Source organism: Heterodontus francisci, chromosome 5 (assembly GCF_036365525.1).
Source record: "Heterodontus francisci isolate sHetFra1 chromosome 5, sHetFra1.hap1, whole genome shotgun sequence".
Lineage (NCBI taxonomy): Eukaryota > Metazoa > Chordata > Chondrichthyes > Heterodontiformes > Heterodontidae > Heterodontus > Heterodontus francisci.
In genome coordinates, this window is record NC_090375.1 from 16,978,441 (window position 1) to 17,004,447 (window position 26,007).

Below are 26,007 nucleotides of genomic sequence, written 5' to 3' on the forward strand. Positions count from 1 at the left end.
TGACTTCTTGTTTGGGGTTTCGCTTCTGAGATATTGGTTTGGTTCAGTTGGGATGTGGACTGTGTTTGAAGGCAGTTGGAGAATAGCCTGCCAAGAGATAAACATCCAGCTCATCTCTTTCTTCACTTCTCTGAAAAGCCCTGAGAGTCGAGTGTGTCTGAGAGCTAAAATCCCTGATGCTGTTTTTATCCTGAAAAGCTGGAAAATTCAGCCAGATTAATTCACGACACCGCCTAAAAAGAACTGCTCCAGAAAAGATCTCAGTCACCCAGCTACATGTACCTGGAAACCAGACTGCATACCATTTGGGGACACAACATAACCCATCCTTTTTTTTCATGAATTAATAAGCATTTGACCAAAGTATTCTTTCTTTGTTTTTTTTGTAGAGAAAATCTCTATTTTTCAATTACCTGGTATTTGTGTCTGTGTATGTGAGGCTAAGGTAAAAAGGGAACTTACATATTTCAATCTGTTTGTTAACACTTTGCTTCACTGTTTTATAATAAACTGATAATTCTGTTGTTTCTTAAAGAAACCTGGTTGGTATTAGCAATTAAGTAAATAATTGGGCGGCGCAGTGGCCAGCACCGCAGCCTCACAGCTCCAGTGACCCAGGTTCGGTTCTGGGAACTGCCTGTGCGGAGTTTGCCTCTCAAATGAAGCATTGTGAACTTGAAAAGGAAAAGAAGGAAAGGGCAAGTTCTCCCTGTGACTGTGTGGGTTTCCTCCCACAGGCCAAAGACATGTGGGTTGATAGGTAAATTGGCCATTGTAAAAAGAAAATTGCCCCTAGTATAGGTAGGTGGTAGGAGAATTGAGGGAAGGTGGGGATGTGAGAGGGAAAAATGGGATTAATGTAGGATTAGTATAAATGGGTGGTTGATGGTAGGCACTGACTCGGTGGGCCAAAGGGCCTGTTTCGGTGCTGTATCTCTCTATGACACTATATGTTGTGACCCTTGGAGAACTGTAACTAGAAAAGACAGTGCACTCCTCCCACCTCAGTCATAACATATAACTGGGGGCTCTGTGTGGGATAACCCAAAGCCGATGATGTGCAATTGTAAGTGGGGTAATAATAATTGAAAAAAGGAAAAGAACAAAACGGGTTTCTTTAGCATTAGAGTAAACTTGATATTACCGGAATGGATTTGTCAGTTGCTGCGGCCTTTCTGGAAAAGGAGGACTTATCCCGGAGTGATTTAACCAAGGTTAAGCGAACAGCACTGGCATTAAAATTGCGATTAGAGTTAAAACAGGAGCTAAGAAAGCATACATAATTGAAGTAATAGCCCAGCATTTGAAATTGGAAGAAGAAAAAGGCGAATTAGCTAAAATTCAGTTGCAAATGAAGCATTGAGAACTTGAAAAGGAAAAGGAGGAAAGAGAGGAAAAGGCAAAAGAGAGAGCATGTCAAAAGGAAAGAGAATTGGAAATGAAAAAACTTGAGCTAGAAAAAGAAAAAGAAATGAAGAAACTTGAACTAGAATTTCAAAGAGACAGTGAAAAAGAAGGAAGGGAATTCGAATTAGAAAAGATGGAACTAAAACAAAAGGCAGGCTTTGACTCCAGTGAAAGTTCTGAGGAGGAAGAAGCTGACTCCAGCCTAGGACCCAGTGGAGAGCTGTTTAAATTTGTGCAATCCCTCCCGAAGTTTGAGGAAGGGACGGAGAGGCATTTTTTCATTTCTTCTGAAAAGCTAGCTAAACAGATGAGGTGGCCGAAAGAAAATTGAATACTACTCATGCAAAGCAGGTTGACTGGCAGAGCTCATGAAGTTGATGCAATACTTTCTGAGGAGGCTTCTGTAGATTATGAGATTGTCATAAAAGCTATTCTTGCTGCTTATAAGTTAGTCCTTGAAGCGGACAGGCCGAAATTTTGGAACTTCCGGAAACAGCCTGGGCAGGCTTATATAGAATTTGAGAGGGTAAAGCAAATTAACTTTGATTGTTGGATGTGGGCACTAAAAGTAGAGGCCACGTATGAGACCCTTAGGGAAATAATTCTCCTGGAAGATTTTAAAAATTCACTCCCTCCGTTAGTAAGAACCCATGTTGAGAACCAGAAGGTTTCAACAGCCAGACAAGCAGCTGAAATCGCTGTTTACAAGCCCAAAAGCTTTTGTCCGTCACGCCCACAAACCCGAGAAGGATAGAGGGTGGGAGGGTGAAAAGAAGGCAAGTAGCCGGGGACAAGAAGGGACAGCTGGGAACGTCCCAAAATCTCCTCCTCAGGTCAGAAAGGAAGATGCTGAGGGTGGAAGTGAGGTCCGAAAGCCTCAAGGTGAGACACCTTCACGTAGAATGCTAGAAGTTGCAGGATAAACCTACGGGACTTACTGGGGTACACAAAGCCAACGCAAAGGAAGGGGCCCGGACCAAGAGCACGACAGATCAGGCTGTAGCTGTGACTGCAGCTGTAAGGCCAAGTACAAAAACCCCTTGCCATTTTAATTCTCCACCTTGCCCACATTTCTGTCCTCGGCCTGCTGCAGTGTTCCAGTGAACGTCAACGCAAGATCGAGGAGCAGCACCTCATTTTCCGATTAGGCACTCAATATTGAGTTCAATAATTTCAGACCATGAGCCCCATAATTTTTTGGTTTTTTTACACACATATTTTAATTTAATTTATTTATTGTGATGGAAATCACACCTGCCAAATGGAAACATATCAATTTCGTCATATGTGACACTGTTTGAAATTTTTTTACTGGACATTGCAAATAACTTGTTTTAAAAAAGCAGAACTGAACAGCTGAAAACATGGTTGCATATTAGCATTCTGAGAAGACAATGGCTGGCTGAGAGACATGAATAGAGACAATGGGGGTGCTCCTTGATTCAATTAGCAAAATTGGTCTGGGCAATAGTGACGATCAACATCCTTTGACGTTGTAAGAGCCAAAACTCCACCCCCACCGAGTATGTCTAGAAGGCTCTGAAATCCAACAACCCTCCAAGAAGTTGCTGTTTCAAACAAAGAGATGGTCACATGAGCTACCTGCTGGTAAGACTGGGGCCTTTGAATTGTGCCTCACTAAAAGGAAACAGACTGCAACTGGACTGGCAGAAGAAAACTCTCTCTCTTTCTCGGTCTCTCTGTCTCCCTCTCCAGCAAAGTCCCGGGGAAACCACGGTGGCAGCTTAAATTTCAAGATTGCAGAACTTTACAGATGACCACTAAAACAACAGAGAAAGCCTCTCTTTGGCCTTCTGGTACCAGAGAAGCAAGCCAGGAATTGTGAATGTGGCCCCAGCAAGAACTCCAAGACTTTAACTTGAACTAAGAACATTATACCAAGGACATTAAGAACCGTATTTGTATTCCATTTATTACAAACTCTACTTCAAACCCGCTAACTCTTTCTCCCCTCTGTATCTATTTGTGTGTGTCTGATTGGTTCATCTGCATGTGTAATTAGAGTGCAGTGAGCAAGGGCTCAATGAGGTGGTAAACTAAAATCACTCTGTTTAAGAAGATAAACCCTGCTACGGCCAAACCAGAAAAGGGGCAAGAGGGGAGCCTGAGACCCCCTTCCTCACCTGGTCGTAACATTATTTATTTTTTAACCATGTGCTAGTTTTAAACTTATTTTTCATGTTTTTGCTTTCGTACAGACCTGTTCATTACTCTGCTATTAGCACTCTCTCTGGACTCATGCTTTGTCTCTTGCTGCAACTATTTAGCACTTCATTTTCATTTTGTTCCATGACATATGTCATTTAACCTTTCCCCACTCAGTCCTATCACAGTCCTTCCTTCTTGTTCTACTTCCCTCCTTCCCCCTTTCACTTGCTTCAAAGACTGTTACATTTCTAACTTTTGCTAGTTCTGATGCAGGGTCGCATACTTGAAAAGTTAACTCTGTTTCTCTCTCCACAGATACTGCCAGACCTGCTGAGATTTCCATTACAAAAACCACTGTGAGTGCAGGGGTCATGAATAAGATACCTGAGAGTTAAAGGGAATGCTTGTCAAAAGGAAAAGTAACTCCTTATCCCTCAAGTGAGGCAGGTAAAACTATAGTTATACTTAGGGATACAGGAGCCACCCAAACTCTTTTGTTGGGGAACAGCATAACTTTTCCACCAGAGAGCACATTGAATGCCAAGGTTTTAGTGAATGGTGTTGGCGGGGAGTATATACTTTGTACCTTTGTATCGGGTGCACCTGGAGTGTGACCTAATGCCTGGAACGGTAACCGTGGGAGCTGTCGATAGTTTGCCTATAGATGGAGTTGACTTACTCCTGGGGAATGATTTGGCCAGAGTGAGGGTAGTAGTGTCTCCAGTCGTAACAGAAAAATCAAGTGAAGTCAAAGAGACAGAACAGTTGCAGGAAAATTCCAGGAATTTTTCCTTGATGTGTAGTAACCCGAGCAATGGCTAAACAAGTTCCAATGTCGAAGGTAAAATTGGCACCACAGACAGATAGCCAAAGATCTGAAACTTTCTTTGGGGATTTGGGTAATCCAAAGGAAATGTTCAGTAAGTCTTCTCTGATCAAGGCTCAGCAAGCCGATCCAGAGTTAAATAAAGTGGCACAATTGGCTCTAATGGAAGCTGAGGCAAAGGGAGTTCTGGAAGGCAACTATATTAAAAATAGGATTCTGATGAGGAAGTGGAGACCTCCTCACAGACCTGTGGACGAAGTTTGGACGGTTGTTCACCAGATAGTGGTACCACTTAAGTATCACCGGGAAATATTAAGGATAGCCTATGAAATTCCTATGGGGCAACATATGGGGAATCCGGAAGACCCAATCATGTATAGATCAACATTTTTACTGGCCAGGTCTTCACAAGGACGTGGTGCATGCCATACATGCCAGATTGTGGGAAAACCACAACCCACCACAAAACCAGCACCTCTAATTCCCAAACCAGTTTTTGGGGAACCATTTAGTCGGGTGTTGGTAGACTGTGTAAGACCTTTACCAAAAACAAAAGTGGGACACCGATATATACTCATTCTTATGGATATGGCTGCTCGGTTCCCAGAGGCCATTCCCTTGAGAACAATTGCTGCTAAGGTAGTGGGAGAGAAGTTAACCCAGTTTTTCACTGGATATGTATTACCGATTGAGATTCAGTCGGATCAGTGTTCCAATTTTATCTCTAAAATTTTAAAGGAAGTTATGGGTAATTTGAGTATAACACAGTTAAAATCCTCAGCATCCCACCCACAGACACAAAGGGCTTTAGAATGGTACCGTCAGATCCTCAAAACAATGATCAGAGAATACTATCATGAATATCTCCATGATTGGGATAAAGGGCTAGAATTTCTTTTGTTTTCCACTAGGGATTCACCTAATGAGTCTATCTTTTAGCCTTTTTGAATTAGTTTATGGACATGAGATAAGAGGTTCTCCAAAACTAATCAAAGAGAAGTTTTTAGAACAGAGGGATGAAACTTCCATGTTCGGCTATGCATCCATGTTCCGGGAGCGGCTCACAAGAGCCTGCAAAGTGGCGAAGGAACACCAAAAAGCTTCCCAAACAACCATGAAGAAATGGGCAGACAAGCACGCCAAGACCCGAACATTTCAATCAGGGGACGAGGTGTTAGTATTACTGCCTTTACAGGGTGAAGTGGTCCATATAAAGTGGTCAAGAGAATTGGTAAAATAAGTTATTCAATTTGCACCTCAGATCACTGGAAAAAGAACCAGCTGTGTCATATCAATATGTTGACGCAATATCATCGCTGGGACAAGGAGAAGCAAGCACAGGTATGTCAGGTAGTAGGGACAGTGAAGGATGAAAGGGATAGTGAGGATGAGGCAGAAGGAGGCCTATACAATTCTCAAATTGAACCGCCTAGTATCCAGTTAGCTAATACTAAATTGTTCGGGAGATTAGACATTGTCCTTTCATATTTGGATGCAGAACAATGAGAAGACTTGTTAGACCGCATGACGGCTCTGGAGCTGCGGATGGACTCACTTTGGAGCATCCGCGATGCTGATGAGGTCGTGGATAGCACGTTTAGCGAATTGGTCACACCGCAGATTAGGATTGCTGAGGGAGAAAGGGAATGGGTGACCAAAAGGCAGAGAAAGAGCAGGAAGGCAGTGCAGGTGTCCCCTGCGGTCATCTCCCTCCAAAACAGGTATACCGTTTTGGATACTGTTGAGGGAGATGGCTCACCAGGGGAAGGCAGCAGTAGCCAGGTTCATGGCACCGTGGCTGGCTCTGCTGTTCGGAAGGGCGGGAAAAAGAGTGGAAGGGCTATAGTCATAGGGGATTCGATTGTAAGGGGAGTAGATAGGCGGTTCTGTGGTCAAAAACGAGACTCCCGAATGGTATGTTGCCTCCCAGGTGTACGGGTCAGGGATGTCTCAGATCGGCTGTAGAACATTCTGAAAGGGGAGGGTGAACAGCCAGTTGTCATTGTGCACATAGGCACCAATGATATAGGTAAAAAACAGGATGAGGTCCTCCAAGCAGAATTTAGGGAGTTAGGAGCTAAGTTAAAAAGTAGGACCTCAGAGGTATTAATCTCAGGATTGCTACCAGTGCCACGTGATAGTCAGAGTAGAAATGAAAGAATAGTCAGGATGAATGCGTGGCTTGAGAGATGGTGCAGGAGGGAGGGGTTCAGATTTTTGGGACATTACCAAAAGGATGTAGATGCCTTGGAGAGGGTGCAGAGGAGGTTCACCAGGATGTTGCCTGGTATGGACGGAGGTTGAGGGGGGACCTGATTGAGGTGTACAAAATCATGAGAGGTATAGACAGGGTGGATAGCAAGAAGCTTTTTCCCAGAGTGGGGGATTCAATTACTAGGGGTCACGAGTTCAAAGTGAGAGGGGAAAAGTTTAGGGGGGATATGCGTGGAAAGTTCTTTACGCAGAGGGTGGTGGGTGCATGGAACGCGTTGCCAGCGGAGGTGGTAGATGCGGGCACGATAGCGTCTTTTAAGATGTATCTAGACAGATACATGAATGGGCAGGAAGCAAAGAGATACAGACCCTTAGAAAATAGGCGACATGTTTAGATAGAGGATCTGGATCGGCGCAGGCTTGGAGGGCTGAACGGCCTGTTCCTGTGCTGTAATTTTCTTTGTTCTTTGTTCTTTAAGACCGAACAAGACTACTCACAGCATTTTAAAGAGTTTGTAGGGACAAACCAGGATGTACAACCTTAGCCATACATGGTGTGGATGTAGGGGAATCCTTTCCTATAAAACTGCATCCTTATCACTTAAGTCCAAAGAAAGAGGTCCAGGTAAAAGCATAAATCCAATACATGCTGGAAAACCACCTAATTGAACACAGTCAAAGCAGCTGTAGTTTCTCAGTGGTATTAGTGCCTAAACCTGAGGGTTCAACAAGACTCTGCATAGACTACAGAAAGGTTAATGCAGAAACAAAGGCAGACTCCTACCCAATTCTTCGCTTGGCAGAGTGGACAACGCCATGTTTCTTACAAAAATAGATTTGTGAAAGGAATACTGGCAAGTTCCTTTAACATCCCAAGCTGAAGAAATAGCGGCCTTTGTCGCAACAGATGGTCTTTTCCAATGCCGACTGATGCCATTCAGGCCAAGAAAATGCCACAGCCACTTTTCAGAGACTAATGAACGAAGTGTAGCCAGTGTTCCTAACGGTGTGGTTTATCTTGATGATGTGCTGGTATACAGTGACACTTGGAAGGACCACTTGGAACAACTAGAAGCTCAGTTTAGAAAATTAGAATCAGCCGATTTAGTGATAAACCTTGCCAAAAGTGAAATTGCAAAAGTGAAGGTAACCTACCCCGGGCATATGGTAGGGCAAGGACAAGTGTTGCCAAGAGCAGCAAAAGTACAACCATTGGTGGAGTACCCCACCCCTAAGACTAAGCAAGAAATCATGAGGTTTTTGGGATGTGTGGTTTCAACCGCAAGTTTGTACTAAATTTTAGTACTATAGCTGCTCCACTGACAGATTTGCTACAAAAAAAAAGAAAACCAAGTTAGTATGGTCAGGGGAGTGCCAAGCATCTTTTGAGAGGCTGAAAGCCATTTCGATTAATGAACCAGTGTTGGCTGCCCCAAATTTCACTAAGCCCTTCAAGGTAGCAATTAGTGCTAGTGCAATCCTGTTACAAGATGATGAATCGGGCATAGAAAGGCCAGTGGGATACTTTTCCAAAAAGCTAAATTGACACCAAAAGAGATACTCAACGGTGGAAAAGAAACCCTGGGCTTATTACTAGCTCTTAAACATTTTGAAGTTTTTGTCCACCATGACTGGAGAGAGACTACTGATCATAGCCTTTGTGGAAAAATTCAGAAACTAGAATGCCAGACTATTCCGATGAAGTTTACTATTGCAACCATATCACATAAAGATTATCTACAGTGCAGGGCAACATAACATACCTGCGGAAGCTTTGTCTAGGATTTAACTTCGTTTTGAGTTATCTGAGTGCAAAGATGGTACAAAGCAGAACTGTATTAGCTACAGATAAAGAGTGAATGAGAATGAGCGCGTAAATCTGTTTTAATTTTTTTCATCTTCTGGTTTTCCATACTTTGTAATGAAATGCATTTAAAAATGATGTTTCATTCCTCCAAGGATGGAGGTGTTATGAAAGTGCTTCTATTTTTTTGAAAGTTTTTGTGTGTTATTCGACATTGGTTTATTTGGGAAAACTGAAAAGACTCCATGGATGTTTTTTACAAGGGACACTGAGAGGTCTTTTTTGAAAACAAACCTTTACTGGATATCACATACCTTAAATTCAATAAACAGAAACCTTAGTGACTTAGGGGAGATGTTTACAGAGAAGTGACATGTCAAGATTTACAGCAGTCAAGAGGTTCTGACTTGCTGTTTGGAGTTTCACTTCTGAGATATTGTTTTGGTTCAGTTGGGGTGTGGACTGTGTTTGAAGGCTGCATTTATCCTGAGAAGCTGGAAAATTCTGCCAGATTCATTCTTGATTGCCCCAGAAAAGATCCCAGTGACTCGTCTACATGTACTTGGACACCAGACTGTATGCCATTTGGGAACACAACATATCTCATCCTTTTTCTTCAAGAATTAACAAGTATTTGGCCAAAGTATTTTTTTTGTTTTTGTTTGTAAAAGAGCTCTGCAGAGAAAATCTCTATTTTTCAGGTAACTGGTGTGCGTGTATGTGTGAGGGGCTAAGGTAAAAAGGGAACTTTCATATTTCAATCTGTGTGTTAATGCTTTGCTTCATTACTGAATAAGTCTTGTTTTATAATAAAGTGAGAATGTTGTTGTTTATTTAAAAAACCTGGTTGGTATGTTTTATTCTGGGATAAAGAGTAGATTATATGATTGACCATATAGGTAACTGTGTAAACATTTAAATATATGTTGTAACTTTTAGAAAAGTAGAACTAGAAAAGACAGTGCACTCCTTCCACCTCAGTCGTAACAAACTCTTTTACTTCGAGAAAATGCATTTTTCTTACTTTTCATAGTTCCATCTTCTTCATCTTCGTCACTGTTAATTACCATGGTCCCCAGGTCTGACTCTAACATAGTACTGTTGTGTTCAATCATGGTTTGGGCACCTTCACTCATGGTACTTGTTGCCCTCATAGTGCCTGTGCTTGCATGACTAGTCTTCACCATGGTGTAAGAATCCACTTCATCGTCATCCTGCGGAATGCAAAAAAAATTAGCAATAAGGAGGCATGGTTGCCTGGAATTTCTGAGAATCTTCGGTAGAAGATCAGCCGAAACTGGATAGAAATGTATTTTTTTAAAGCTCAAAAAAATTAAATCATGTCACGTTGCGTAACCAGCACATTTTTGTGATCTGGCTTTCACTCTAATTAGCAGTCATGAGAAAGAAGCAGAATCACACAATACCTTTGCTTGGCACCTAATCACCAAAAAATTCAGATGAAAATAGTTGAAAACTATATGTAAATTTACCCAAGGTATTGGAACTATCATCCATAAGTATACTCACCAATTTATGAGAGATTAAACATTTATAAAATCAGAATGTAGAAGTTGTCATGAACTGTTTTTAGTGTGAATGACCTTAAATTCTTTGCCATATTTTTCAAATCTAGTACGTTTTACAGAAATCAAGCCAACTTGAAATAGAATCCCTTTTGAAGTGTTACAATTGGAATTGAAGCTAACCACCACGTTCCTAAATAATCACAAACATATAGCAGGGAAGTAATGAATGGCAACAGATATAGTGAGATATATTAAGAAAGTCTAATTTATTCTACGAGAAGAAAAAGAGCAACTGACAGTTTAGCTAGTCTTTGATTTCTGGCACAGCCGCCACTGGTGGAGCATTTAAAATTGGGAATGATTGAGAGGCTGGAATTAGAGGAGCACAGATATCTGAGAGGGTTGTCGGGTTGGAGGAGATTAGAGACAGGAGGGGGCTTGGCAGGTCAAGGAGGGTATTGAAAACAAGAATGAGAATTTTAAAATAAAGATGCACAGTAACCGGGGGCCAATGTAGATCAGTGATGGGTGAAGGGGTGATTTCATTTCCTTTTTTTTTCATTGGTCAGTTACAGCAAAAACTGCCCAAATGTTTTATGATGCTCCTTAAAATGGACATTCTGTAGATGCAGTGGATTTGCCTACTTAAACAATAAATTCAATTGCATGTTTTGAGGCATTTTGATGTTGACATTGGTACGAAAATACAAATATTATACTTAACGATGAAATAGACCAAGTAACAAAGGCAGTAAGAGTTCAGGATACGAGATGGGTGGCCATCCGAAAGACGAGGAAGAGGTAGGAGGTACAGAAGTCTTCAGGGTGTGTGCCACTCTCAAACAGGTACTTAGCAGCATTGGAGACTGCAGGGAGTGACAATACCCTGAAGGACAACAGTCCAGACCACAGCACCAATGGGCAAGGGGAGCAGCAAAGTGGAAAAATGCAGTTGTTACAGGACATGCTTGTCCAACATATGGCCCACTCTATCTATCCGTGGCTCGGCGCTGATTCACAGCTCCCCTGCACGTTAGGCAGAGGGGGTAGGCGGAACTTGCATCTGACAAGCGGGAGATCCCTGTCTGACTGGTCACTCTCTGTGACTGACAGGGGCTGCCCAGGTGAGGTTTGCGCTGATTGGTGGAATGCAGCACAGGCACCCTGGGATCGGCTGCCCCTGCTGTTTTCGCACGGTTCAGTAAAACGTTCTGTATCCTGCACACTGGGCTCCCACCTCCACTCACCGCGACTTAAAAAAAAGGGATGGTAAATATCCGAAGTTCCGAAGATGGGTCACTGACCCGAAACGTTAACTCTGCTTCTCTTTCCACAGATGCTGCCAGACCTGCTGAGTGGTTCCAGCATTTCTTGTTTTTATTTCAGATTTCCAGCATCCGCAGTATTTTGCTGTTATTATAGAATAAAGAACAAAGAACAAAGAAAATTATAGCACAGGAACAGGCCCTTCGGCCCTCCAAGCCTACGCCGATCCAAATCCTCTATCTAAACCTGTCGCCTATTTTCTAAGGGTCTGTATCTCTTTACTTCCTGCCCATTCATGTATCTGTCTAGATACATCTTAAAAGACGCTATCGTGCCCGCGTCTACCACCTCTACTGGCAATGCGTTCCATGCACCCACCACCCTCTGCGTAAAGAACTTTCCACGCATATCCCCCCCTAAACTTTTCCCCTCTCACTTTGAACTCATGTCCCCTTGTAATTGAATCCCCCACTCTGGGAAAAAGCTTCTTGCTATCCACCCTGTCTATACCTCTCATGATTTTGTACACCTCAATCAGGTCCCCCCTCAACCTCCGTCTTTCTAATGAAAATAATCCTAATCTACTCAACCTCTCTTCATAGCTAGCGCCCTCCATACCAGGCAACATCCTGGTGAACCTCCTCTGCACCCTCTCCAAAGCATCCACATCCTTTTGGTAATGTGGCGACCAGAACTGCACGCAGTATTCCAAATGTGGCCGAACCAAAGTCCTATACAACTGTAACATGACCTGCCAACTCTTGTACTCAATACCCGTCCGATGAAGGAAAGCATGCCGTATGCCTTCTTGACCACTCTATTGACCTGCGTTGCCACCTTCAGGGAACAATGGACCTGAACACCCAAATCTCTCTGTACATCAATTTTCCCCAGGACTTTTCCATTTACTGTATAGTTCACTCTTGAATTGGATCTTCCAAAATGCATCACCTCGCATTTGCCCTGATTGAACTCCATCTGCCATTTCTCTGCCCAACTCTCCAATCTATCTATATTCTGCTGTATTCTCTGACAGTCCCCTTCACTATCTGCTACTCCACCAATCTTAGTGTCGTCTGCAAACTTGCTAATCAGACCACCTATACTTTCCTCCAAATCATTTATGTATATCACAAACAACAGTGGTCCCAGCACGGATCCCTGTGGAACACCACTGGTCACACGTCTCCATTTTGAGAAACTCCCTTCCACTGCTACTCTCTGTCTCCTGTTGCCCAGCCAGTTCTTTATCCATCTAGCTAGTACACCTTGGACCCCATGCGCCTTCACTTTCTCCATCAGCCTACCATGGGGAACCTTATCAAACGCCTTACTGAAGTCCATGTATACGACATCTACAGCCCTTCCCTCATCAATCAACTTTGTCACTTCCTCAAAGAATTCTATTAAGTTGGTAAGACATGACCTTCCCTGCACAAAACCATGTTGCCTATCACTGATAAGCCCATTTTCTTCCAGATGGGAATAGATCCTATCCCTCAGTATCTTCTCCAGCAGCTTCCCTACCACTGACGTCAGGCTCACCGGTCTATAATTACCTGGATTATCCCTGCTACCCTTCTTAAACAAGGGGACAACATTAGCAATTCTCCAGTCCTCCGGGACCTCTCCCGTGTTTAAGGATGCTGCAAAGATATCTGTTAAGTCCCCAATTATTTCCTCTCTCGCTTCACACAGTAACCTGGGATAGATCCCATCCAGACCTGGGGACTTGTCCACCTTAATGCCTTTTAGAATACCCAACACTTCCTCCCTCCTTATGCCGACTTGACCTAGAGTAATCAAACATCTGTCCCTAACCTCAACATCCGTCATGTCCCTCTCCTCGGTGAATACCGATGCAAAGTACTCGTTTAGAATCTCACCCATTTTCTCTGACTCCACGCATAACTTTCCTCCTTTGTCCTTGAGTGGGCCAATCCTTTCTCTAGTTACCCTCTTGCTCCTTTTCTATGAATAAAACGCTTTGGGATTTTCCTTAACCCTGTTTGCTAAAGATATTTCATGACCCCTTTTAGCCCTCTTAATTCCTCATTTCAGACTGCGCCTACAATCCCGATATTCTTTCAAAGCTTCGTCTTTCTTCAGCCGCCTAGACTTTATGTATGCTTCCTTTTTCCTCTTAGCTAGTCTCACAATTTCACCTGTCATCCATGGTTCCCTAATCTTGCCATTTCTATCCCTCATTTTCACAGGAACATGTCTCTCCTGCATGCTAATCAACCTCTCTTTAAAAGCGTCCCACATATCAAATGTGGATTTACCTTCAAACAGCTGCTCCCAATCTACATTCCCCAGCTCCTGCCGAATTTTGGTATCGTTGGCCTTCCCCCAATTTAGCACTCTTCCTTTGGGACCACTCTCGTCTTTGTCCATGAGTATTCTAAAACTTACAGAATTGTGATCACTATTCCCAAAGTAGTCCCCTACTGAAACTTCAACCACCTGGCCCGGCTCATTCCCCAACACCAGGTCCAGTATGGCCTCTTCCCGAGTTGGACTATTTACATACTGCTCTAGAAAACCCTCCTGGATGCTCCTTACAAATTCTGCTCCATCTAGACCTCTAACACTAAATGAATCCCAGTCAATGTTGGGAAAATTAAAATCTCCTATCACCACCACCCTGTTGCTCCTACATCTTTCCATAATCTGTTTACATATTTGTACCTCTATCTGACGCTCGCTGTTGGGAGGCCTGTAGTACAGCGCCAACATTGTTACCGCACCCTTCCTATTTCTGAGTTCTGCCCATATTGCCTCACAGCTCGAGTCCTCCATAATGCCTCCATATGGTCAGTATCCGGTTGTGGAAATGGTTGCTGTGGGATGCAGGCGAGCAGATAGCGGGGAACATGGAGCGGGGAACAGGGAGCAGGGAGTGGGTAGCGGGGAACACAAAATGGGGAGCAGGTAGCGGAGAACACGGATCATGGGGCAGGTAGTGGGGAGCACGGAGCAATGGAGACACTGAGACAGGGGTGGGGGGGGGGTGGAGAGAGAGGAAGAGGGGAGGGAGAGAGAGGAAGGAGAGGGGAGGGAGAGAGAGGAAGGAAAGGGGAGGGAGAGAGGAAGGATGGGGGAGGGAGAGAGGAAAACAGAGGGCGGGGTAGGGAAGGGGAGGGAGAGAGGGAGGGAGAGAGGGAGGGAGGGAGAGGGAGGGAGAAGGATGGCGGTGAGGGAGAGAGAAGGTGGGGGAGAGATACAGGGAAGAGGCGGGGGGCGGGGCAGAGGAGGGACGGACAGAGGAGCGGCGAAGCAGAGGTGAGGGAGAGGCAGAGGTGGGGGAGAGGCAGAGGCAGGGGAGAGGCAGAGGCAGAAGTGGGGGAGTATCAGAGACAGAGAGATACACAGAGAGTGCAGGGGTGAGGGGGAGAGAGATCAAGATCTCTCCTGACAGATGAACATCTATCCAGAATACTCCACATTTCTACATCAAGAGGTTGACTACACATGCATGCAAAAACAATGCCAGGTATCTCATTATATCAGCATTCAACAGTGACAAGAAAGTAAGTTAATAAATTCTTTTTCACAGCTAAAGCTTCTTTACAAAAATGCACATTTGTTGCTGTTCAATCACAGAATCACAGAATAATACAGTGCAAAGAGGCCCTTCGGCCCATCGAGTCTGCACCGATGCATTAAAACACCTGACCTGTCTACCTAATCCCATTTGCCAGCACTTAGCCCATAGCCTTGAAAAATAAATTTTTAGTGTCTTTATTTCACTGACATCTGCTCACTGGTCCCTATTGTCGGACAAAAATTGTAATGTGGACCCTCACACAAAAAGTTTGGCACCCCAGTTATGAGATTCCATAGTCAGGGAGACAAGCGTTTCTGTAACCATCATCATGAGTCCACATGGTGTGTTGCCTCCCCGGTGCATGGATAAAGGAGATCATGGACAGGGTACAGGATATTCTACAGGGAAGGGAGTGGGTCAAAGGTTGTGGAACGCGTTGGTTCCAATGACAGAGCAAGGGCAGGTATTGAGATCCTACAGTCAGATTTTCAGGAGCTAGGGAGGAAGTTGAAGAGTAGGACCTCAAAGGTAGTAATCTTGGATTACTCCTAGTGCCTCGTGCTAGCGAGAGTAGAAATGGGCAGATAGCGAGGATCAATTCATGACTTAAAGCATGGTGCAGGAGGTGCAGGCTTCAGATTCTTGGAGCATTGGGACCAGTTTTGGGGCAGAAGGCACCTCTTTAAAAGGGAGGATTGCACCTCAATAGGACTGGGACCAATATCCTCGTGGGAAGGTTCGCTATTGTGGTTGGGGAGGGTGTAAACTAAATTGGCAGGGGGATGGGCACCAGCATGGAGAAGTAGAAAAGATAAATAAGGTACATAATGTGAGAGTGTTTAACAGTACTAGAGAAGGGAGTAGTTCCATTTTAGACAGGAGCAGACTAGGAAGAGGTACAATGAATGCAAAGACAGGATTATAATGCATGTATGTAAATACACAAAGTGTGGTAAATAAGGTTGGTGAGGTTTGTTCCTGTAGGGGAACTTTAACGCCAGGGTTGGGGCTGGCCATGATTCAAGGCCCTCCTGCATTGGGTGCTATGGCGTTGGAAGGATGAATGAGAATGGACAGAGACTGCTGGAGTTGTGTACCTATACAACCTCTGCATCACCAACTCGCTCTTTCACACTAAACCCTGTCACCAGGTTTCATGGAGACACCCAAGATCACATTGTTGGCACCAGCTGGACCTCATCATCACAAGGCGAGCCTCTATAAACAGTGTCCATATCACACCAGCTTCCACAGTGCGACTGCGACACCAACCACTTCCTGCTGTGCAGCAAAGTTAGACTCAAACCAAAGAAGCTACATCACTCCAAGCAGAACGGCCGCCCGCGTATCAACATGAACAGAATTTCTGATCCACAGTTGTTACATAAGTTTCTAAATTCACTTGAAAAAGCCCTTCAAAACACATCTGCAGGGGATGCAGAGACGAAGTGGGCCCACATCAGAGACGCAATCTATGACTCAGCAATGACCACCTTTAGCAAACGTGAGAAGCAGAATGCAGACTGGTTTCAATCTCACTTTGAAGAGCTGGAACCTGTCATAGCCGCTAAGCGCACTGCACTGTTGAACTACAAGAAAGCCCCCAGCGAGTTAACATCCGTAGCACTTAAAGTAGCCAGAAGCACTGCACAAAGAACAGCCAGGCGCTGTGCAAATGACTACTGGCAACACCTATGCAGTCGTATTCAGCTGGCCTCTGACACCGGAAACATCAGAGGAATGCATGATGCATTAAGAGAGCTTTTGAGCCAATCACCAAGAAGATCGCCACCCCCCCCCCCCCTCAAGTCTAAATCAGGGGAAACGATCACTGACCAACACAAGCAAATGGACCGCTGGGTGGAGCACTACCTAGAACTGTACTCCAGGGAAAATGTTGTCACCGATACGGCCCTCAATGAAGCCCAGTCTCTGCCAGTCATGGATGAGCTGCATGAACAGCCGACAAAATCGGAACTCAGTGATGCCATCGATTCTCTAGCCAGTGGAAAAGCCCCTGGAAAGGATGGCATTACCCCTGAAATAATCAAGAGTGCCAAGCCTGCTATACTCTCAGCACTCCATGAACTGCTTTGCCTGTGCTGGGATGAGGGAGCAGTATCATAGGACATGCGCGATGCCAATATCATCACCCTCTATAAGAACAAGGGTGACTGCAGTTACTGCAACAACTACCGTGGAATCTCCCTGCTCAGCACAGTGGGGAAAGTCTTCGCTCGAGTCGTTTTAAACAGACCCCAGACTCTGGCTGAGCGTGTCTACCCTGAGGCACAGTGCCGCTTTCGAGCAGAGAAATCCATCATTGATATGCTGTTCTCCCTTTGCCAGCTACAGGAGAAATGCCGCGAACAACAGATGCATCTCTACGTTGCTTTCATAGATCTCACCAAAGCCTTTGACCGCGTCAGCAGACATGGTCTCTTCAGACTACTAGCAAAGATTGGATGTCCACCAAAGCTACTAAGTATCATCACCTCATTCCATGACAATATGAAAGGCAAATTCAGCAAAGAGGTGCCTCATCAGACCCCTTTCCTACCCTGAGTGGTGTGAAACAGGACTGTGTTCTTGCACCTACGCTGTTTGGGATCTTCTTCTCACTGCTGCTCTCACATGCATTCAAGTCTTCAGAAGAAGAAATTTTCCTCCATACAAGATCAGATGGCAGGTTGTTCAACCTTGCCCATCTTAGACCGAAGACCAAAGTATGGAAAATCCTCATCAGGGAACTCCTCTTTGCTGACGATGCTGCATTAACATCCCACACAGAAGAGTGTCTGCAGAGACTCATTGACAGGATTGCGGCTGCCTGCAACGAATTTGGCCTAACCATCAGCCTCAAGAAAACGAACGTCATGAGGCAGGAGGTCACAAATGCTCCATCCATCAATATCGGCAACCACGCTCTGGAAGTGGTCCAAGAGTTCACCTACCTAGGCTCAACTATCACCAGTAACTTGTCTCTCGATGCAGAAATCAACAAGCGCATGGGAAAGACTGCTATGTCCAGATTGGCCAAGAGGGTGTGGGAAAATGGCACACTGACATGGAACACAAAAGTCAGAGTGTTTCAAGCCTGTATCCTCAGTACCTTGCTCTACGGCAACAAGGCCTGGACAATGTATGTCAGCCAAGAGCAACATCTCAACTTATTCCATCATTGCTGCCTCCAAAGAATCCTTGGCATCAGGTGGCAGGACCGTATCTCCAACACAGAAGTCCTCGAGGCGGCCAACATCCCCAGCTTATACACCCTACTGAGCCAGCGATGCTTGAGATGGCTTGGTCATGTGAGCCACATGGAAGATGGCAGTATCCCCAAGGACACATTGTACAGCGAGCTCATCGTTGGTATCAGACCCACCGGCCGTCCATGTCTCCGCTTTAAAGACGTCTGCAAACGCGACATGAAGTCCTGTGACATTGATCACAAGTCGTGGGAGTCAGTTGCCAGTGATCGCCAGAGCTGGCGGACAGCCAAGAAGGTGGGGCTAAAGAGTGGCAAGTCGAAGAGACTTAGAAGTTGGCAGGAAAAAAGCTAGAAGTGCAAGGAGACAGCCAACTGTGTAAAACCCCCGACAACCAATTTAATCTGTAGCGCCTGTGGAAGAGTCTGTCACTCTAGAAATGGCCTTTATAGCCACTCCAGGCGCTGCTCCACAAACCACTGACCACCTCTATGCGCTTACCCATTGTCTCTCGAGACAAGGAGGCCAAAGAAGAAAAAGAAGCTACAAACACAAATAGCAGTCTGGGAACATGATGTAGTAGCAATAACAGAAACGTAGCTTCAAAACTTTGAGGACTAGGCGATAATGTACAAGGATATAAAGTGTTCAGAAAAGACAGAGAAGGAAAAGTGAGGTGGGGTGGCAGTACTGATTCGGGAAGACATTGTAGTGTTGGAAAGAGTGGATGTCCTTGATGGGACAAGGACAGAATCCATTTGGTTTGAATTGAGAAGCAAAAAGGATATGATCAGGGATATTCTATAGGCCTCCAAATAGTGAAACAGAGATAGAGAAGCAAATCTTCAGGGAAATCACAGAGATATGCAAGAACCATAGAATGGTGATATTGGGTGTTTTAATTACCCAAATATAAATTGGGATAGTTTTAGAGTAAAGGGTTTGGACAGGAAGAATTTCTGAAATTTTGAGGAGAACTCCTTTGATCAATATGCTCTCAGCCCAACTGGAAAGGAGGGGATCTTGTGCGAGGATATGAGGTTGGCCAAGTGGACCAAGAGTCAGTGCGGAGCACTTGGGAAAGAGTGATCATGGTATCATAGGTTTAGACTCATAATGCGAAAAAGCAAGGAATGATATAAGGGTAGAATGGCTAGATTCGAAGAGGGCTAATTTCAATGCAATGAGAAGGAATCGAGTCAGGATAAAATGGAACCAGGAAAAACTTTCAGAATAATGGGTTATATTTAAGCCACAGGTAAAGGCTACGTATATTCCAAGTAGGGGAACCAAAAACAGGGCTCCTTGGATGACGAGGGAGATAGAGATTATGATGAAACAAAAAAAGAGGGCATATCATGCATGTTAGGTGAATTCTTCAAGTGAGAACCAGGCCAAGTACAATTAAGTTGAGAGGGGAGGTGAAGAGGAAAATAAGACTGGCAAAGAGAGAATATGAAAACAGAATGGCAGTCAACATAAAAGAGAAACTGACAATCTTCTACTGTCATGTAAACAATTCTTTCTTTGGCCTCCTTATCTCGAGAGACAATGGGTAAGCGCCTGGAGGTGGTCAGTGGTGTGTGGAGCAGCGCCTGGAGTGGCTATATAGGCCAATTCTAGAGTGACAGGCTCTTCCACAGGTGCTGCAGAAAAATTTGTTTGTCGGGGCTGTTAAACAGTTGGCTCTCCCCTTTCGCCTCTGTCTTTTTTCCTGCCAACTGCTAAGTCTCTTCGACTCGCCACACTTTAGCCCCGCCTTTAAACAATAAGCAAGTAGTAAGAGGGGGAGTGGAGCCTATTTGGAACAAAGAGGGTAATATATGCTTGGAGGCACAGGGCAAGGCTAGAATACTTAATGAGTACTTTGTATCGTTGTTTACTTCGGAAGAAGAATCTGACAAAATATCAGTAGAAGCGGAGAAGTTAGAGGCAATGGATAGGGTATAATCCGAGAGGGAGGAGGCACTGGAAAGACTGGCTATGTTTCGGGTCGATAGGTTACCTGGTCCGGATGGCTTGCATCCAAGGTTGCTAAAGGACGTTGGGGTGGAGATAGTGAAAGGGCTTGCCATAATCTTCCAATCTTCCCTAGGTATGAGGGAGATGCTAGAAGATTGGACAGTGGCAAATGTGACACCCTTATTCAAAAAAGGGTATAAGGACAGTCCGAACAATTACAGGGCAGTCAGTTTAACATCATAAGGTTTAGAAACATTAATTAAACATTGAACAACTTCTCCTTCAACTCCACGCACTTCCTTCAAGTAAAAGGTGTCGCTATGGGTACCCGCATGGGTCCTAGTTATGCCTGTCTTTTTGTGGGATATGTCGAGCATTCTTTGTTCCAGTCCTACTCAGGCCCCCTCCCCCAACTCTTTTTCCGGTACATTGATGACTGTATCGGTGCCGTTTCCTGCTCCCACCCCGAACTAGAAAACTTTATCAACTTTGCTTCAAATTTCCACCCTTCTCTCACCTTTACATGGTCCATCTCTGACACTTCCCTTCCCTTCCTCGACTTCTCTGTCTCCATCTCTGGGGATAGGTTGTCTACCAATATCCATTATAAGCCCACCGGCTCCCACAGCTACCTCGACTACACTTCTTCACACCCTACCTCCTGTAAGGACTCCATTCCATTCTCCCAGTTTCTCCGTCTCCGACGCATCTGCTCTGATGATGCTACCTTCCATGATGGTGCTTCTGATTTGACCTCCTTTTTCCTCAACCGAGGATTTCCCCCCACTGTGGTTGACAGGGCCCTCAACCGTGTCCGACCCATTCCCCGCAACTCTACCCTCACCCCTTCCCCTCCCAGAACCGTGACAGGGTTCCCCTTGTCCTCACTTTTCATCCCACCAGCCTCCATATCCAAAGGATCATCCTCCGCCATTTTCGCCACCTCCAGCGTGATGCCACTACCAATCGCATCTTCCCCTCCCTTCCCCTGTCAGCATTCCGAAGGGATCGTTCCCTCCGCGACACCCTGGTCCACTCCTCCATTACCCCCACCACCTCGTCCCCGTCCCAGGGCACCTTCCCCTGCAATCGCAGGAGGTGTAATACCTGCCCATTTACCTCCCCTCTCCTCACTATCCCAGGCCCCAAACACTCCTTTCAGGTGAAGCAGCGATTTACTTGTACTTCTTTCAATGTAGTATACTGTATTCGCTGCTCACAGTGTGGTCTCCTCTACATTGGGGAGACCAAGCGCAGACTGGGTGACCGCTTTGCGGAACATCTCCGCTCAGTCCGCAAGCAGGACCCTGAGCTTCCGGTTGCTTGCCATTTCAACACTCCCCCCTGCTCTCATGCTCACATCTCTGTCCTGGGATTGCTGCAGTGTTCCAGTGAACATCAACGCAAGCGCGAGGAACAGCATCTCATCTACCGATTAGGCACACTACAGCCTGCCGGACTGAACATTGAGTTCAATAATTTCAGAGCATGACAGCCCCCCATTTTACTTTCATTTTTAGTTATTTTTTCTTCCTTTTTTTTACATTTTTTTTTACATTTTTTACTATCTTTTTTTGCAGTTATTTCATTTCATCTTAGATTAGATATACAGCACTGAAACAGGCTCTTCGGCCCACCGAGTCCGCACCAAACATCAACCACCCATCTATACTAATCCTACACTAATCCCATATTCCTACCAAACATCCCCACCTGTCCCTATATTTCCCTACCACCTACCTATACTAGTGACAATTTATAATAGCCAATTTACCTATCAACCTGCAAGTCTTTTGGCTTGTGGGAGGAAACCGGAGCACCCGGAGAAAACCCACGCAGACACAGGGAGAACTTGCAAACTCCACACAGACAGTACCCGGAATCGAACCCGGGTCCCTGGAGCTGTGAGGCTGCGGTGCTAACCACTGCGCCACTGTGCCGCCCATCTTAGTTTGTTCAGTTTGCTTACCCACTGTTTTTTTCAGGTTTTTTTTCAGGTTTGCACTTGCTGCTGTTCAATATTCAGTGTATTCACACCTAATCTGTACTAATTTGTCTTTCAACACACCATTAACATATTGTTTGCCTTTGCTCCGTGACCTTTTGGTCAGCTATGTGGCCTGGTCCAATCTGCACCTTCTCCTTTGTTATCTCTTTCCCCACCCCCACCTCACTTGCTTATAATCTGTGACTTTTCTAATATTTGTCAGTTCCGAAGAAGGGTCACTGACCCGAAACGTTAACTCTGCTTCTCTTTCCACAGATGCTGCCAGACCTGCTGAGTGATTCCAGCATTTCTTGTTTTTGTTTTAGAAACATTAATGTTGGGGAAAAAATCAACAAGCACTTGGAGAGATTTGAGTTAGTTAAGGATAGCCAGCACAAATTTGTAAAAGGCACATCATGATTGACCAATCTAACTGAATCTTTTGATGAACTAACAGAGAAGGCGGATGACGGGAATGCAGTGGATATTATCGATAAGAATTTTAAGAAAACATTTGATAGAGTACCACATAAAAGGCTGGAGAACAAAATTTATTTATTTATTTAGAGATACAGCACTGAAACAGCCCCTTCTGCCCACCGAGTCTGTGCCAACCATCAACCACCCATTTATCCTAATCCTACATTAATCCCATATTCCTACCACATCCCCACAATTCCCCTACCACCTACCTATACTAGGGGCAATTTACAATGGCCAATTTACCTATCAACCTGCAAGTCTTTGGCTGTGGGAGGAAACCAACGTGGTCACAGGGAGAACTTGCAAACTCCACACAGGCAATATCCAGAATCGAACCCGGGTAGCTGGAGCTTTGAGGCTGCGGTGCTAACCACTGTGCCACCCAATTGAAGCTCATGGAATAGAAGGATAAAAAATTTGGCTCAAAGAGAGAAAACAGTGAGTTGTGTTTATGGTTGTTTTTCAGACTGGAGGATGGGCAACAGTGGTGCTCCCCAAGGGTCAGTGCTAGGACCACTGCTTTTTTTGCTAAATATAAATGTCTTGGATCTTGGAATACAGAGAAGAATTTCAAAATTTGCCATCATACATTCCTCTGATGTTTCAGGTGTCTGAGGCCAGCTGAATATGACTGCATAAGTGTTGCCAGTAGTCATTTGCGCAGCGCCTGACTGTTCTTTGTGCAGTGCTTCAGGCTGCTTTAAGTGCTACGGATGTTAACTCGCTGGGGGCTTTCTTGTAGTTCAGCAGTGCAATGCGCTTAGCGGCTATGACAGGTTCCAGCTCTTCATTATGAGATTGAAACCAGTCTGCATTTCTCCTCGCACTTTTGCCGTAGGTGGTCAAAGCTGACTCATAGATGGCGTCTCTGATGTGGACCCACTTAGTCTCAGCATCCCCTGTGGGAGTGTTTTGAAGGGCTGACACAAGTGAATTTAGAAATTTTTGTAACAGCTGTGGGTGAGAAATTCTGCTTGGAATGATGCAACTTCTTTGGTCTGAGTCTAACCTTGCTGCACACCAGGGAGTGGTCGGTGTCGCAGTCCGCACTGTGGAAGCTGCGTGTGATTTGAACACTGTTTAAGGCGGCTCGCCTTGTGACAATGAGGTCTAGCTGGTGCCAACGACGCGATCTTGGGTGCCTCCATGAAACCTGGTGACAGGGTTTAGTGTGAAAGAACGAGTTGGTGATGCAGAGGTTATGATAGGTGCACAACTCAAGCAGTCTCTGTCCATTCTCATTCATCCTTCCAACGCCCAAGGCAGGAGGGCCATGAGTCATGGTCAGCCCCAACCCTGGCATTAAAGTCCCCCAGCAGGAACAGGTGTTCGGTGTTGGGGATGCTGGGATTGTGGTCCAAAACTAAAAGCAGTGATCTTTATTAGCTTGAGGCAATAGAATGTTTTTCTCTTAAATGAGAAGATGCTAAACATAAATTTCTAGGGTTGGATGTCTCTCAACCTGATCTACCAACACGATGAATTTAATCAATCCTCTCTCAGATCATTAAATCATATGACACAGATGGAGGTCATTGATCCAAGCATGTCTGTGCCAGATCTAAGACAGGGTTATCCAATTAATCTTACTCCTCTACTCTCTCCCCATAGCCTTCTTTTCAAGTTTATATCCAATTCCCTTTTGAAAGTTACTACTGAATCTGTTTCCACCACCCTTTCAAGTAGTAAATTCCAGATCAACAACTCACTGTGTAAAAAAAACTCCTTTCCCTCCTGGATTTTTTGCCAATTGTTTTAAATCTGTGTCATCTAGTTACTGACCCTCCTGCCAACAGAAACAGTTTCTCCCCATCTACTGTTATAAAACCTTTCATAACTTTGAACACCTGAATTAAATCTCTACTTACCCTTCTGTGCCCTATGGTAAACAAATCTGGCTTCTCGAGTCTTTCCAAATAACTGAAGTCCCTCGTCCTAAAGGCCTGCTACCTGACCCGAATCCGACGGGACCCGATGACATGTGTTGGGTTCAGGTCGGGCTGCTCTTCCGGGTCCGGCTTTCGGGCTCGGGTCGGATCGGGCGGAGTCTGGGTCGTGCTCGGGTCAGGTCGGGCCGGACACACACGGTAAGTGCTCTGCCAGTAAGTATTAAAAATAAAAAACTTAGCTGAGCTGGGAGTTCAGGCCGAAACTGAGTCTGCGCACTGAACGAGTGATGTCACTATGACGTCATCACACATGCGCTGCAGCTTCGTGGAGCTTCCCAGTCGGAAGTTAAGTGAAGGGATGGTCGGGTCAGGCTCGGGTCGGGTCAGGTCAGGCTCGGGGCAAAATTGGAGGGACTCGGTGGGGCTCGGGTCCGCTGTGGATCAGTCGGGTTCGGGTTGGGTTATTTTTCCCAATCTGAGCAGGCCTTTACCTCATCCTCTTCTGCACCTTTAAGGAATTTACAACCTTCCTAAAATGCAGTGCCCAGAATTAGACACAATATTCCAGCAAAGGACTAACCAGTGATTTATAAAAGCTTAGTATCTTGTCTTTGCTTTTGAACTCTATGCCTCTGTTTATAAAGGCAAGGATCCCATATGCATTTTTAAACAACCTTCTCAACTTTTCCTCCCACCTTCAAAGATTTGTCTTTGTGAACTTCCATGTCACTCTGATCCCGCATGCCCTAAAAAACTATACTGTTTAGTTTATATTGAGTTACAACCGAGGCGGGAGGACTGCACTGTTAATTCAGTCCCACTTCTCCACAGGCCACAGCGTATCAATAAATTTTCCCACTTACCAAAACAGCCAAGTAGATGCTCTATTTGTCCCCGGAATAATGTACATCAACCAGGTTTCTTTAATAAACAACAAAAATTAGCCATTTCTTATAAAACCAAGTGTGGCAGATTCCGATTTCCTCCTCTGTCTGAAGAAGCCCTGCATCAAGCCAATTCACCAATAATGAAGCAAATATATACGCAAATCGAAATATTAAAGCCCTGTAATATTAACCTAGCCCTCACACACATACACATACATCCAAAAAACGGTTAACCAGAAAAAAAGGGAATTTTGTTTACAGCTGTTTCAAAGTAATAAAAGGAATTTAGAAAAACTTATACTGAAGCAAAATATTGGAAGTCCTTTGGTTTGGTGAGGAGTTCCAAAGTTGAATAGTTGGATGCCACGCACAGTCTTACCAGGTGAGGTTGATAAACTATCTGTTTTCGGCAGGTGTTCAAAGGAAGTCAACTGCAGAAGCTTCACATCGGTCTTCCATCAGGTGTGCAGCAACAGGTGTCAATTCTTACACATTCAGTTCAAATCTTTTAAAGATGCAAGGTTTCTGTGAACATTCAGGATTTCTTAAAAGACAGGAAGCAACAGTACAACTTGATACAGGGATTCTTCAGAGACAGGAGGAAATAGGAATCTGCCACAATTGAAACACAGGGTTTCTTCTCAAGAGATGCACGATTTCTTTTCAAAGAGAAAGGCAGGATTTCTCCTCTCCAGGCAGAAACAACAACTGACTCTTTCAACAGCTCAAATTGAAACAAAACTTTTCCAGAACTAAGTCACATGGCCACCATAAATCACTCCTTTGTCACTTGCTTGTAAAAATCTGTCCCTTTAGGTCAGAAAA

General features: G+C 44.8%; 1 protein-coding gene across 4 annotated transcripts in view; it reads right to left on the bottom strand.

The window, feature by feature from the left end:
* The window catches only part of stk3 (serine/threonine kinase 3 (STE20 homolog, yeast)), a 761,988-nt gene that overhangs the window by 238,354 nt on the left and 497,627 nt on the right, over positions 1-26,007 (bottom strand). For all 4 annotated transcript variants that reach the window (XM_068031157.1, XM_068031154.1, XM_068031155.1 and 1 more), the window contains one exon: positions 9,445-9,634. In XM_068031157.1, the coding sequence (XP_067887258.1) occupies positions 9,445-9,634 (190 nt within the window). The remainder of the gene's footprint in view (positions 1-9,444; positions 9,635-26,007) is intronic.